General features: G+C 43.1%; 1 protein-coding gene across 1 annotated transcript; it reads right to left on the bottom strand.

The window, feature by feature from the left end:
- Positions 1 to 16: 16 nt before the first annotated feature.
- cavin1a (caveolae associated protein 1a) lies at positions 17 to 15,458 on the bottom strand. The gene is made up of 2 exons (XM_068337783.1): positions 14,636 to 15,458; positions 17 to 2,757 (listed from the first exon to the last, which is right to left on the bottom strand). The coding sequence occupies exons 1-2, from the start codon at positions 15,131 to 15,133 to the stop codon at positions 1,999 to 2,001; spliced, it is 1,257 nt and encodes a 418-aa protein (XP_068193884.1). The 5' UTR covers positions 15,134 to 15,458; the 3' UTR covers positions 17 to 1,998.
- Positions 15,459 to 16,777: the final 1,319 nt, after the last annotated feature.

Consider the following 16,777-nt stretch of genomic DNA (forward strand, 5'->3'; position numbering starts at 1 on the left):
AATAACAGACTTTATATGTGATTCGGGAAGATTTTATTTATATTGAAATTTTATTTTGAACACAGCAGAATTGACAAACTTTGCTCATAAGCTCATTATCTGAGTGTGAATTAAAAACAAATACAGTCGTATATCACATTGTGTTGCAGCAGTTTTTGAATGGCAATGCATGACCTACCTCTGTAGCAGACACGTTTGCCTTTTTAATAACCAGAAACTCAAAATAAGCCAAAGAATAAATGAAGATCAGAACATGTTGTCTATAAAGTACCAACATCTTATAAGTATTTTAATCTTCGTTGTGCACGACAATAGCTTTTGTCAAAAAAGTGATATATATAAAAAAATTCTAATAATTAAAAGTCTATGTGATGAGCCTGTGATGGATTGTTTTGATCTTTTTATGACAATTTCTACACCACTCGGACATAAACATGGCAATTTCACCAAAATGTCAGTGTGCATAGAAGCACGTATGTTAGTTGTCACACGTGCACAAACACACAACACATGCACACACACACATGGACACTATCACACCCTTCTCATTGTTCTCTACCCTGCTTTCTGCTCAGAGAGCACTCTCCTTAATTGCATTCCCCAGCCCATTGATTACTTTAATGGTGTGTAATTCTACACAATAGGCATCTGCATACCCACCTACCTGCACCCCCTCAGAATACTGTATTTATATACTCTAGGTGTCTTGCATTTTCATCCAGAGCCTTGGGCACACAATTGAAAGTTACTATTGGTGGTTCACATCAGGTTCAGATAGTCACAATCAAATTATCACGGCTTGCTCCAATCCTGACCCATGACCTCATTTGCAGTGATGAGTTTCCTCAATCGTGAATGATGGTGAAACAGCTTTACTATCAACACTCCTGTTATAATTAAGAAGAAGTGCAGGTCACTGCTTCCGGTTTCTGTAAAAACTTAACGGACTGGATGATGCCGTTCTGACATTTGATCAAAATGTGACGCGTTAAACGCGAAGTGCGCTTTCTCACTTTGACTGCTTTTATAGCGATGACGCCATCTCAATCTTAAGACCCTCACTTCAGCCGGTAATTATCTTAGGAAATGGTGATAGAGATGCACAAATGTGGTGTCATTAGCCGTGACTGAGGTGACGCCATCATCTGCTTCTCTTCACGACGTGTGGCAGTTGCTCGTCTGCAAAAAATGTTGAGATGGCATAAATTCATCTGCAAAATATCACAAACTTTCCTTTAAAAATATCCTTAAAGTAAAATCTGTTCATATTTTTATATCCTCATTATGATATAGCAGACATTTTATTCTATTTTCAGTCATTTACATTCATAACTTACATTGAGAAACATTATTTTCTAGGATCTGCCGCTACGTTTGAAGGGGCTCCTCACCCTCAGGCTTCATAGTTACTGATTATGTTCTCTATTTACTGAAGGAGAAACCGCCGCTCCTGCCTCCGTAGTTCTTTAGGATTGTACCATTCCTACTTGTTTTCATTGTTTTATTTACCACATGCACATTTAATCACTAAAACCATCTATTAAAGCACAACTTCCTGTTACCATATTCCTCACTGTGCATATTGTACATGGCGAATATTACGCATTGCATCTCAATAGCAAAGACTATTTATATCTTTTTTTCCTTATAGCCTCATATATCAGTTCATCAAACCAACACCTAACAGTAAATACACATGTAAGTCTAAGATAACCAGTCGGCCCGCAGAAATTTTTAAAGGCTAGCGTTATTTTATTTTATTTTTTTCTATATTTACTGATTTCTACGCTAAAGAGGAGAAAGTATGAAATCATTCCTGTCGGATAAAATAAAAAGAGATCAGAAAACGAATGACGTCACAGATTGTGATCATGTCTAGAAAGTCGCTACGACTACTATTGTGTCCTTGTGATGAGATTCAACCATCGAGATTTCCCTCGTCTTCCTCGTATTTTTCCCCCCTTGTCTTCCTTCTTCTTCTTCATGGTCGGGGACGCTCTAGTCGCGTTGGGCCTTCCTTAGGTGGTCCGACTCTACGGTGACCAGCTGAGAGTCCTCAGTCACCTCCAGCAGGGCTTCCATCTCTGGGCTGTCTACGCTCACCAGCTCCTCTTCATCCACCTCCACATCCAGGCCGTTCTCCTCTCCCTCTGGATGATCTTCAGCCTGGGTCACCTCCACCATCTCCGTGTTCTGTATCGCCTCCTCTTCTCCGTCTCGGATCTTCTTGACGTGGAAGGTGAAGGGGGGCACGCGGTAAACCGAGGTCTTGGAGCGGGCGTACATCTGATGGTCGGGTGTGAGCGACTTCTTCACCTTATCTTTGGAGCTCTTGAGCTTCGCCCTGCGCTCCTGGTTGGGGGTCATGTGGGTCCCCAGTTTTCCGATCTTCTTCTCCAGGCTGTGTCGGGTTTTCTCCAGGTTGTCGCGGGTCTTCTGTCTCGTCTTCTCCAGGTTGTCGCGAGTCTTCTGCCTCGTTTTCTCAAAATTCTCCTTGGTCTTTATCTTGGTCTGCTCCATTTTCTCTTTGGAGAAGGCTTTCTTTATGTTATCCACTTGCTGCTTGGTGCTGCGTTGGAGCCGTTTGGTACGAGACTCCTCGATAATCTCCTCAATCTCCACCTCGTCATCTGAGTTGACATTGACTTGGACTCCCTCTCGTCCCTCCTCGGGTATCTGCTTGAGGCCCTCCGCGGTTTTACCCTCCACGGTCTCCTCCGCCTTGGTTTTGGAAGTCTTCGGAGGCTTCACTTGGTCCTGGGGGGAGCAAAATAGGAAAGAGACGACTATTTAACAACTGCAGAATTATATTAATGAAACACAATGGTACACTGAATAACATTTTCCATTTGACATTTACTTCAACGTGGTGCCTCAGCCCGATTGTGTGATATGATTAATTTAAATTAAGAACTTTCATTTGATTATGTCAAGTAAAAATTATCGCCCCCGGGGAATGAGAAGTTAATGGCCTTTGGGTGTGGGAAATTAAATTGAAGATATGAGGACGTTAATTCACAAATTCCCTCATCTCCTGAACCCTTTTCCGCTGCTTGTAGCAGGAGCGCCATCTAGTGACGACATTCATGACGACAACCTGACATCACATTAAAAACCAGATCACATCCATCAACGTGTTGAAGGATGAAAAGCTTACGTCACTTCTAGGGTTGCTTTCTACGTCATCATCTATTTATTGAAGATAATATTATCAATATCAGTCCTATTGAATCTTATCTCCCATATGATCCTTTCTGCTGCAAAATGTTCAAATTAAAATATAGATTTGACACATTTTTAGATTTCAAATGGTTAAAACCCGAAGACTTTTCACTTCCAAATTCAACAGCAAATAATTCCTAAACATATTTGATATGTTTAGTTGAAGAATAATGGCTGGAAAAAAAGAAATTAACTGCTTGTCAAAACAGCTTGTTTGTGTTTTCCATCGACTAATCGATTAATCACCTCATCACAGCAGCTCCTAACACTCATCCACCATCCAATCTCTTTTGAGGCTTAATAATCACTATTGACTCAGCCTTCCTGGCATTTTAATTAAAACTCTTGCTCCTAAAATGTGATTAGAAAAAAAAACAACAAATTTGAAAAACATTTGATGCGCATAAAGGTGTGGAAATAAACTGCAGAAAAGTGATGCATCCTGACATTTAAAAAACAGATTTTCATGTTTTTATTGAGAATTATTTATGTATTTATTTATCAAAATTGACAAAACGCCACACGATCCACGCGTAAAACCTCCTTATCTGGTTCCATTTAAGGCCCACCCGCCCCGTATGGGTTTATTCTGGGCTTGATTCCCCCCACCCCACCCTCGTCTATGGATTCCATTTGCTGTTCTCTGGCTGGGGGCCACTACACCCACCCACCCCACACACACACACACACACAGCAACAGATAAACACAGAGCCCCGTCGCCGTGGCAACCACCTGCTCGTGTTGTCTCTATGTGGATGAGCAGCTGGTATTTCTGATTCAACGACATGTTGACTGGAGGTCCTCTCTTGTTGTGAACGTGTTAGAATTAAACTAAATTAAATGCCGCAGCTGCTTTGCAGACATGCGCAGTAAGACGCTCTCAAAAATTTTACAGGTAAATTTAAAAAAAATAATCTAAAAACACTTGAACGAGTTTGCAGAAATCTGCTCGGATGACCTCATGTGTCTGGAGGGGTTGGCTGGTTGACTTGGAGTGGGGAGCAAATGTGTTAATCACTTTATAAAGAAGTGCATCTCTTGTGCTCATGGAAAAAAAAAAAAAAACCAGAAAGAAAAACAGCCTCTGGGGAAAGGCAACATTTTTATTTGCTGACACACGTTATTTACAGCTTTTTTTCTTTCCCCCCACTGAGGCCTGAAAAGGAAGTTTCTGCAGCAGTGGTGGGAAAAAAAAAAAGAAAAAGTGCAAAGCATTCTGGGAAGAAACAGAGGTCGAGCAGTGCAGAATAAAAGAAAGAAAGAAAAAGAAACCAGGTGTGCTATTATTCATCAAGCGGATCATTTATGTAAAGTAGACCCTCATGCATATGCAAAGAAATAAATCTTAGATGGAATATGATGACGTCACGTCTGGGTCACACACCCCCCCCCCTGCGTGAAGTGGGAGCTTTGAGGAAGAGGATGTTGAATCCACCATGGGTGTCCTCGTGGTACCTTCCTCTCTCCTCCCACCCGCCAGGGATGGAAAAATCAAACTTGTGTGTGTGTTTGTGTGTGTGTGTGTGTGTGTGTGTGTGTGTGTGTGTGTGTGTGTGTGTGTGTGTGTGTGTGTGTGTGTGTGTGTGTGTGTTTGTGTGTGTGTGTGTTTGCAGACGGGTGCCAGGGAGGTAGGGGGGGGGGGGTGACGTTTGCTCCCTGCGATGAGAGAGGGGGTCTGTTGCTAATTGCCTCCGTCCTCAGAGAGTGGGGTTGGAAAAAAAAAGAGTGTGAGCTTTCTCTGTGGATTTACAGTGTGTGTGTGGGGGGGGGGGGGGGGAGGGGGGGGGCTTGATTTGCTCGGACAAGCCAGGAATTGTCCTAGAGGTGGGGAGGAAAAAACACCGTAGATGCAATAAAAAAAAAAAACCCTTCAGGGCCAAAGTAGGGGGGGGGGGTTCAACTTTCTCCTGATGTAATCACGCTGCAATCCCTTTTAAACGTGTCCTTATATATTTAAGGCATCCACACAACTGCTGCATGCTTTCCAATTTTGAAAATACTATCTGCCTGACTCACACAAAGTCACCGGGGTAATTTGATCACCGTTGCCAGGGGCAACGCAGCAAACAGAGCTTCTCAGGCAAGCTTTGAACAAAGACCACAACCGCTGCGACTGAAGCCACAACCTCTTCTCTGCTCCAGTGTTCTCACTTGGAAATCGGAAGGATGAAGAGTTATTGCCTCCTCTGTAAAATTAAATCCTCGGGGTTCGGGTTTAAATATTAAAATGTGCGCCATATATGTTAACATCGTTCCCTCTCCTCCTATTAAATAAATGAATACCTGAGCGGTTAGAAAAAGAAGCCGAGTGGACTTTGTGTTTGGATAACTAATCCGTGCGCATCAACATTTGCGATCCTGATCCGCCTACATCCAAGCGCGCATCCAGCAGCTCTCAGGCAGGCAGGAAAACACACACACACACACACACACACACACACACACACACACACACACACACACGCACACACACACACACTTCGACACACGGGGGTTCCTTTTAAGGCAGTGTGATGAAAAGCCTCTCCGCTGAGTCAAAGCAGCAGCTGTCTGATCCCGTCCCAGTTCTTGCAGCTGCGCGCTAAGCTCTCACAATGAGTGATATCACTGACCCCTGCGCTCCCCCAAAAAACACGGGAGAAGGCCAGGCGGGGGTGATTGACGTGAGGTGGAGGTGGAGGTTGGTGTGGAAGAGCCCCCTGAGCGCGATGCTTTGATCCCCACAGAGAGCTGGGGAGGCTAAATTCAGGGCTCTAATGTGCTCGGGTTATTTGTAATAACGCGCCCCCGCTGTGTCCTAAATTAAACTCGAACAATGCACCCACATTTATCACTGAACTGTGATTGCGTTGCGTTCAAGTGCACCGGGTGCGGACCCTCTGCGCCGCTGTCCGCAGACATCCATTCGGGGGAAAAAATGGGGGGGGGGGGTCCGTGCGCAACACGGCGACGTCATGTTGCCGCGCAACAGGAGGAGAGCTCCTTCGCGGTTCTGTCACAGTGATTTGTGATTTTTACACGTGTGAACTCGAGAGGGAGGGAAAGCCCTCCTCACCCCACCCCACCCCACATCCAGGCCTTCCCGCATTCACGGCTCAGAAACCGCTGGAATTCCAGGGTCAGTCCAGGGGAAAGAAGGAAAAATTGACTTCTCCATTCGCCTCCGCGTGAATTTGCAGCTACAGCGACGGAATATGTTATGTAACCGTGATATTTTTCCTTGAGTCACCCAGATTTACTCTAAAGGAGTGAGCTGGAGATGGAAGAAATGTCTAAGATTCCATAAAGTGTGGCACCTTTCTGCGCAAAATAAGAACCGACTTCTAAACTTCAGGGATGACGTGATGTGCGGATGAAGTGAGCGCATGAATAAACCTCCAGTTTCAATAAAGCACCGGGCCCGGGTGAAGGAAAAAATAACTACTGAATTACATGAGGACCAATCGTTAAACTAAACTCACTCCTGCCAAATAACAAACCAGGTTCTGAGAAGGAAGGCGATCAACCGGCCATCAACACTGCGTCACCTTAAACTGAATCGAACCATTATATGTGTGACACGGAATAACGTTACCTGGAAAATCTGACGTGCTGTTGAGGTGAGGCTTTGAGCCTAGAATAGCTAAAAAAATAAAATAAAATAAAAATAAAAATCCACAAACCAGATTTCAGCCATATTTCACCGTCTTTCTCTCTGGGTAAGAAATTATAGGGTGAAGGTGGATTCGGATTAAGGCGCACTTTATGTGGAAGTAATCTGGTTCTGTCTTTGGATTAGTCTTAGTCGTCTTTATTAATTGATTGCTTGGGGAAGCAATCAAACATTACATTAAATAAAATACTAAGAGTAACTTTAAAACATCAGCACGATTTGGATTATTTATGGCTTCATCATCCTAAACATCCACACGCATGCTGAGTCGAATCCCAAGGCCACCAAGAACCCAGAGAGAGCGTCTGGCCCGCTGTCAGAGCAGCTATAACTCACACTTGACAGCGACATGAACAGCAGAGAGGAATAAGCAGCGTAACCCGACTTGCGCAGAACCGAGGTTTGCGCATACCGGAGCGGACTTTCACACGCAACCCCCCCCCCCCCCCTTCAAGTCACGAATTCAGCAGCTACTCACTTTGAACATGCATGCATCCAGGAGGATTTAACATGAAGTTCTAGACTTAAAAGTGTAAAATTAGACCTATTATATATAAATATATGAAAAAAAACAGTGGGCAGCTTTCATACTTTTGGATATAAACACATTAAACATGATATATAAAGTAATTTACAAATCAATTGATGCTGCTGCTGCTAAAGTCAGACCCACTCAATGAAACGGGAGACTGCGGGTGTATTTGGAATCAAATGCCACATAGCAGCTTCCTCTAATACACCATCTCTGGCCAACTTCTTATTTTGGCTGCGTCCCTTGTTTATGATGGGCGTGCCCACAAATCTTGGACTAAACAGAATTGGTGGTGGGGCTGTGCGCGGGGTAACAGCGGTTTCCATTGACTTGTCCCGTCCTGTCCCAAGGCCAAGACGCGTGAATGACATTGACGGCTACGACCGGTTGAAAAACGACATGACATTACCAGCAGCAGCAACAGCCCAGCTGGTGCATCGCGTCTCCTGCTGCGGAGGGGTTGGATGAGACAAGAGGGCAGGTGGGGCATCAGGACGCGTGAAACTGAGACGCACCGGAAAAATAGCTCTGGGCTGGAAACGCAGAGCGAAATGCGCAAATCTCTTCCGCAAACACACTTTAAAAACACTCATAATGAATTCATTTGGATGCTTTAAATCACGAGAGGATCGCGCGTAACACATTTTATGTCACTCCTGTATCCTGTGCAAATGTCAAATGCGCATTACGCATCTCTCACGTTAGTGACATTCCTGCGCTACAGCAGATGAAATCTGCGGCTACCGGTTACCACGGAGCGTGGAACAGCCTATAAAGAGGCGGACATGTGTGGTGTTTCCATGTGTAGGAATAGCAGCGATCCTCTTTCTGTCGTCCTAAAAACTACCCAATGACAGCAGCGCAGGAGAGGCTCCTATATCTCCGACGCGCACTGGACAGAGTTGGCATGGTAATGCGAAACAGTGCGCAAACGTACTGTACACTATGTGAGGATATAAAATTACGTCTGCACAGTTTCGTTACACCAACAGGTCTCCCATCAGTCAATAATGATGGCTCTTTTTATATGTGTCTGCATTCTTCGTGCGTCCACGTCAAAAAACATGGTAAATATTTACATGGAAGACGCTGGTGCTCGGTTTCGGCATCGAGAGACGCGCTTTTACGCACGGACAGTAAAGTCAGGTATATTTATTTAAACGTGAAGTGCTCCCAGGAAATGATTTCACATAAACTCAGGTATGTTTTTAACTTCGTTAAGATTTTGGATGAACCATATTTAGCATGTAACCTCAAGTTTAGAGTCAGAGCTGTGTGGAAAGTTTTTTGGGCTGTGGGAGGTAACCATGGAAACCGGACGAACACGCAAACAAAGGCCTCAAACTATTCAACAGTTCAACAGAAACTTCATCCAGGGAATTTAATTTTAGAACTAAAATAAATTCACCAACTCGGAAAAATGCAAACTTGTAACACGACAGGTGAAGTTCGATGGTTGAAAAACTTTGTCTCTCAATAGCAAAACAAGTAAGTATTTTTTGTTCTGATTTGTGATTATTTTGTGAGCGTTACATCAACCATATTTGGTCAAATATTCCAAGAAAAGCATATTTCAGGCTCCAAGATGCCCGAGGTAACTGCCAAAACTGGTAAGATAAGAGAGAGAAATAACCAGAAGGCATAAATGGCTTAGAAAAACCTGACCTGACCTTCTGGAAAATATACTTATTTAACCGATTTGAGTGTTTGAATGGGGAGACTTAGAAAATTAAATTAATAAAGAGAGGAAACAATAAGTCAAAGGTTTTTCAGGTTAAATTAAAGGTGCTGGCTGATATATATTACATGGACAGACATGACAGGTGGATTGATAATCTCATCCAACATGAAAGAACGTTCGTGTCCCAAAAATGCTCAACTATTCTTTGCACTGAAGGAAAAAGTCTCTGTTGCGTGTCTTCATAACACAACTCACCCCGAGGCTCCTGTTTCCCATTGGCCTCTGAAGTCCTGGAATGTAACTGAGTATATTTACTTAAACTTTCCTTGACTCTGTTCATTTAGTGTGACTTCACCACATCACAATAATTGTGATTTCGTTCCCTTTTATGTTTGTTACCCTTTCAATATACAGCTTTAATTTTCCAGCAAGACCCACGTAGCTTCTCATTTACTGATTTTTTTTTCATGTATAAACTATAATTATAGTTTGAATATTTTAAAATTCTTAAACTACATAAGAAATTTAAAAAAAAACCATTAATCAGATAGAATAACTGAATTTGTATCTTTGACACCTGCAGTGGCATCAACTAAATTTGTTGTGTTGACTTTTTATTACTGTACACGACTGTAAATCTACTTTTAAAATGTTTGAACAACTTCCTGCTTGCAGAAGCTCACACGCCGTTGAGTTCCAGAACTCTGAAAAGGCTCAACATAGAAGCTGACACGCAGCGGTGAAATGTGGAGCCCGTCAGATATCTTTCCACCCAGGCCAGGAAGAACGGAACAGAGGGGCGAGACAACATGGTGTCGCAGATGTTGTAGCAAATGCTGAATGGTTCTGAATTAGACGATGGTGTGGGAGTAGAAGCAGCTAAGATGATAGTGGGAGTGATAGCAGAGATGCACAGAGAAGAAAGGGAGTGCCAGAGGGCATGTTGGCAGGAGTAGGAAGGGAGATACCAGCGGGGTGAATCACAGCACTTACTTAGCGCCACTTGGTTTGGGTGCTTTTTGATCGAGTTGGTTCTGCCCAGCTTACAGCAGCAGGCAAACATTTGGACACAACTTCCCATCACGTTTGGCCTGTACTCTACCTGCAAGTTGTGACTATTCTCCTCACAATCGAGCTGAGATCTTATTCATAAGTTTTGCCAAATTAAAAAACCCCGGCTGGAGTAAGAGTTACAAGCGCTGTGTGGGTTCGGGGCGGTGTCGAGGCTTGTTGGTTGCAATCCGAGCTCAGGAGGCTCTGCTGGGTCGGTGTGGAATAAGCAGACTGCAACTGAGAAGTCTTGCCTGCCCATGATGGAGCTGGCCATATGGCTATCACTGTCCTGGAGCTGCAGCCACACCCTGATTCCAGACCGGTGCCGTCTCACACCCTGGTGAACTGGGGCTATCACGTTGCTTGAAAGGGGTTAATCCATGTAATTATCCCGATAGTGTGTGTGAAACGCCCCAATAAGCCCTGTCTATGACGCCAGTTCAAACAAAAGCATCTAATCAAAGGCTTCAAGGAAGAGCAATAGATTAAAAAGAAATAATCCTACCAGACCCCCTCATCTCTGCTTGAGGCTAGAGCTCGAGGCTACTTATACCAAATATCTGCAAGAACTGTCAGTGGCAGAATTGCATTGTGGGTCATGCACAAGCTGTATTTTGACAAAGAAGTGCAACATCTGCAATAAAGATAGACTTGTCTTGTCTTCTTGCATTGATTCAGGTTGTATTTGATAAAAATTCACTGATTTTGAGTTAATTTTGGTTTCCGGGAAAATCGTTGCTTCCTGTCTGGTCAGATAGCTTCAGCTGTGCCGACAGAGCAACGTAAAATGAGAGCTAAAGCAAACGGCGGCTTAAATGAAGAGCAACAACTGCATGAAATGAACCCCCACAAAGTGTTTCCTATCACCTGGTGGAGGGTGTCGACTGAGCCTGTTGTCGTTTCAAAGAGAGCGTTGATGACGAGGCCCTCGTTCAAACAAGGATCCTGTCATCGACCCAGAAAATGGAAGAGTGACATCATCGCCAAACCTGTTCACTAACTGACTAAATAATCATGTGTAATGAGTTTCAAAACGAGAAAAACAACTACTTTTTTTCTTACGGCTTAAAAATGGAGACGTTTATATTTACAATTGTATTTACTCATATGACGATCACATTGAGGCTCGAAGTGAGGACAGGAAATACTGGAAAAAAGGAAGACGAGGCGGTGAAAACATGTCAGGCATAATAAAAGGAAATGACATTTAACCAAAAGACACCTTCGTCAGAGACGATATTATCAGAGTGGAGACGTGGTCAGGGCTTTGTCGAAATAGCCGTTAGCAGCCTGTAGCTGCAGACGAGGAAGGAAATGTGTAATGTTTTGTCTTTACATACGTATCAACTTCTACACCTTGCAAATATAAAGGCATTAATTGTCAGCAAAGCAAAGTCTAACAGTTTCTAATGGAGTTTTCTGACGGTGAGGCTGGTTTAGACTGAAAGAAACAACAACACAAGATCTTTCAAATCTATTCTGACGGATGTCTAAGATGGAGAGATGAAATGCAGCTCAGTGCCGATGCACTTTGCTTGAGTGTTTCCATTTTAAGCTCGTCCATATCTCCACTCTGCTGCCAATATTTGACAGTTTTACTTCCTGCTGGCGTTAAGGTCTTTATATCGAGTCAGAAAGGGAGTTAAAACCCATTTTTACTGATGCAAGGCTTTTTAATATCTAAAAAGATGTAATCATGACTGAGCAGAAAACTAAAAGTTGGCTTTGCAGTCATTAGTTCATTATATATTACAGTACATTATTATTATCCTCAATGCCAAAACACTTTCAGTGCATTTTAATGTTGTATAAAGCATAATATAATTATTTTTTAGATTGCTGGCTTCTCCAATTTACCGTATATCGAGGTTAAAGTAGGTCTGGGTGTCTCTGTGCCCTGCAGGCTACTGTAGTCTATTCTGAGACACAGATAGTGTGACAGCACAGAGAAATGTGGAGCCCACAATCCCAGCGGGTATCGGTTTAACAAAGCAGAGCGCACGTTCCGACAGAGCAAAAAGCAACGCCGTGGAAAAGGTTCACCTGTCTTACTCATATTTACCTTAGCTTGACATTTGACGCTGTGGGTGAAAGGTAATATTTACACTAATAATCTCTGATTGGTCTAGCATTTGTGGGCAATGTGTCTTTAGCTCCTGTCAAATCTCCAGATGTTTACTGGAACCAGATCCGTAGCCAGCCCAACACATTAACACGCAAATGGACAATGGGAAGAGGTCGAAACCCAACTGAGAGCCAAGGTTGATTTGCGGCGCTGCCAGTGTCTCACCGGTTTGTCTCTCGGCCTGCTAAGCCGGAGACGGCGCAGCCATCCTTTGGTAATAAATAGATTGTGGGAGCCCAAAACAGCAATGGCAACAGATAACGGCTAGCCTCTTTGAAAACGAGACAACAGCCGAGCGATGACAGAAATCCTGTTGAGCTAACATCAAATGAAAATGATGTGGAGTTGGGATTTGAATAAAAACACAAGGTTTTCATCAAAACTGTTGAACAAATGCAAACAGGTTTTTTTGCGCATGTCAAGTGCCTATATATATATATATATATATAAAAAAACATTTTAAAGACATGCATCAAAGGCTTATGTTAAACTATGCAGTATAATAAACAGCGGGAGGCACCTTCTTTACTGAGCAATTTATTACGGTCCAGTGTTCATGATTGGATTTCTGCTAGATGCCAATAGTGTAACCTGCTCCCACAGTGGACACCCCAGGGGGGGTGCAATAATGTTTGCCACTGCTGCCATCCCAGATCCAGTGGAAAGCTCTACTCACGAGAGTCTTGCAACTCCCAAGTTCATTGCTAACTCCTGTGCTTGCAAGACGCACGGAAGCTTAAAACTAAATATAGAACATATAACATTGATTTAGCACCAAACGGCTATTTGCTTCTCATAGAAACAGTGAAATAAGTTGCCTTGAACAACGAAAGATGTTCAACTCAGAGCTTTTCTGTTCTATTTTGGCAACCGGGCCGGTTGGATGTTAGCATGTTCGGAAAACATCTTAAACAGGAGATAAGCTACATGACAGCGTAAAAATCAATTCTATTTGACCATAATGTTACTGTTTGATTTCAGTTCTGCAAGCAGATTTCATTTTTACTTTTTGTTTCAGCTTTAATTTTACGTGAATGGATATTTTGTGTATGTACTGTATGTATGCATGAAACGCTGGCGCTCCAGTGTGACACCTTGTGGTACCTTTTAGAGGTGCACTTAAATTCTTTTTCATTGTGTTTTTATAAAAACTGTTGTCAAAAACATCCACCAAACAGGTAATCCGCATTACGAGCATCTATCTAGTGTTCCTTATGTCTCACCTAAACCCAATTAACCAATCATAGCCAGAAGGCGTGGCTAATGGTGTTATAATCACTCCTTTTTTGCTCTAGGTGTTGCCACTCAAGGTGAACACCTCAGCCAAGAGGCTCTGGAGGCTCCGTCAGACACTTCTCCTGGCTATGATTAATGCTGTAGATTTGGGCGTGGCAAATTCTTTCAAATGGAATCAGGAGCACTAGACAGAAATCTGCCTCAGGTAGCGACTACAAGTAACAGCTTTGGAAACTTCAATATGATTTCTCCAGATTCAAGAAGGCACAGGAAAAAATAAACTTATGTTCTAATGCTGCCTCGTCTCATTTAAACTGGTGGTTTACGTCATCCATAGAAGCCAGACGTGATATCATAACCTGCTTTGCTTCGTTGCATTTGTGGATTCCCATTAGCTTCTATTTGTTTTACTTTTTCTCAAGACCCAAGACTTGTGATCCCAGGCAGAGCAGGTTTGTCTACCATGATTCCACCTTCATGTCCCAATTCTGAGGAATTCATCTGGGAACATTTACATCATCTCAGGTGGCGGTAGCCCTCCAGTTATTTGTCCTCTGCTCATTCAGGAGATGGGCGTCTCAAGTGGCCCTTCATGTCAGTGTTTATAGGGCTTCTATTTGTATTCACGCCCACCAGTCTTTATTTAGAGTTACTGGGTAATCATGAAGTCATGTAAAACGGGAGAGGAGACTATCACCTATCACTATAGGGGTTCACTAGTGAGAGGACTCGTCTGAATCCCGCAACAGCTTCTACATAGTAGACCTCAGCGTCTGACTCTCCAAAATCAGCTTCATTTGAGTCGTAAGAAAAAGTGTTTCAAGCTTCTATAACATAGAAACCATGAAGCCAGAGCTTTTTCTGGGTATCTAAAGATACTATTACTCCCCATTCTTACTCCCATTCAATAATCATCCCATTCCACTCTGTCACAGATGATGGGACAACTGTTTCAGGTTGTTCGAGAGATCCTCTCCACTTTCCTGCACTGCTTTTTTGGCACTAACATATTGCAAGTGCAGACAGGGTAAATATTTTTTTTTACTATCCCAATGCAAATGATTATGTACGACTATTTGTGATTAAAATGTTGGGACACACACCCCACCTCTCAGTATCCCACCCCACCTCACCTGAAAGATGAGGACTTTGAAGTTGCGTCTCTTCAGCATTTCGTTCTCGTTGCTCTCCAGCTTCTTGATCTGTCCTGCCTGCTTCTCCAGGTTGCTGCGCACCGTCTTCACGTTGACGCTGACTTTACGCACCTTTTCCAGCATCTTGTTGACGGTGGTGGCCGTGCCCACATGGTTCTTGGACAACTTAGACAGCTCTAATTGGATGGTGGAAACAGACTTCTCCATCGCCTCTTGCCGGGCCTCCAGCCCACTCTGGGTTTGCTGGATCTGATCCACCACCCCGATAATCTTGTCTAGCAGAGACAGGACCATGACCCCGTTCATCTGCGCTTCGCTCTTGCCTCCAGAGCTAGCGGCAAACACCGGGTCCCCCTCCTCCTCGGTAGGGTCATCTACTGCTGGCTCTGTGGCTGCACTCACCAGAGCTACCTCATCATCATCATAAGGAACTTCTTCCAGAGCTGCTTTCTCCCTCTTGACACCTGAATCCGCCATGGCTGTCAACTCCAATTTCAAATGGCCTGCACGCTCACTACGACTAAAAATACACGCCTGAAAGTCAACCTGCACAAGTTGTGCCGCAGTCCACCAATCCTTTCTCTTGTCTTTCAAACAACTTTCTCAACCACTTGTTTGCTTCTCCCAAGTCTACTTAACACTTAAACTGTCTCTTCACCCTCTTCCTCACGCGGTAGGTCTCTCTCTCTCTCTTCCTGCCTCTGCTCTGGGATGCCAGCCAGCCAAAGGGGAGTGGGGCCTCTCACAGCTGAGGCATGTGTGCCCTGATTCAAATGCCTCTGCTCCCTGTGAATCCACCCAGTCTAACTTTCCCCTTCCTACAGCTGGCCACCGCCCCCAGCTCCCACTGCTGCTGGGGCTCCACCCAATTCTGTCCCCACAGGGCAACAGATCTCCAGACTCCACCTCTTCTGGTGTGAGGTGAGGACCACCAGGGGCCAGGACCTGTACCTAAACTTGCAGTTCCCGAAGTCGTGATTACTGGAGTCTGTCTGTTTTGAAGGAAAGAACCCATCCTCGAAGATGTACATGTCAAAGTGAAATTAATGTTGCTAACCTTCTTCTGGAATTCAAACCTTGAGGCTGTTAGAATTCTTTTCGCTCTGGTGTTTTTGTTCATTTCACCATTTGAGGATGAATTGTACAACATCAACTTAGTCATGCTAATTCTGGTGAACAGACAATTTGTGCTTGAAAGCAATCTTTTATGTGTTTTTGTGGAAGCTGGCAGATGATGAATCTCATTCCTTGTGGTTATGGTATAGAAACTCTGCCAGTACCTCGCAATCTTTGAGGCCAATGAGATGCGGCAGGCCAGAACTTGTTTGAGAGTTTGCCTAATGAAAGGTAACGTCGTGAGAGCGTTAAATAACGTTAGGTCTGACAATACCTCTGATCAAAGTAGTTAGCTCCTTAAGCTAACTGCAATTTAACTTCTGTCATTCTCAGAGTTGGAGTTATTGCCCTCTTTTGGTCACAAACTGTAACGTTCATGCAGGAATCTGCTTGCCTTATTATGGTTGCCTTCTTTTGTTTCTTACATTTAATCTTTATGTAAATCTATACTCAATCACTAAAGAGAGAGTTTGGTGTATCAATATTTCACCTCCTACAACATATAGATAATAATATATAATACAAAAACATTCAACCATGGGTAACCCATGATTTTCCACATGTATTTATGTTTGGATCAAGGTCTGTCTATCTATCTATCTATCTATCTATCTAATTATATATAAAACCTGTATATATATAAGCTAAACACACACACACACACACACACACACACACACACACACACACACACACACACACACACACACACACACACACACACACACACACACACACACACACAAACCCCAATATACTATTTACTGTATACCTATATATAAACCTATATATACACATACTGTATATAAAATCTTATACAAACATTATATACTGTATATATACATTTATATATATACATATATGTATATATACATATATATACATATACACACACACACACACACACACACATATATATATACATATATATATATATATATTTATTTTTCAATCAATACTTCCCTTTCTTCATTGTGGGAGTATCTTTTCCAACATATTCCAATT

This window comes from Antennarius striatus, chromosome 16, assembly GCF_040054535.1.
Source record: "Antennarius striatus isolate MH-2024 chromosome 16, ASM4005453v1, whole genome shotgun sequence".
NCBI lineage: Eukaryota > Metazoa > Chordata > Actinopteri > Lophiiformes > Antennariidae > Antennarius > Antennarius striatus.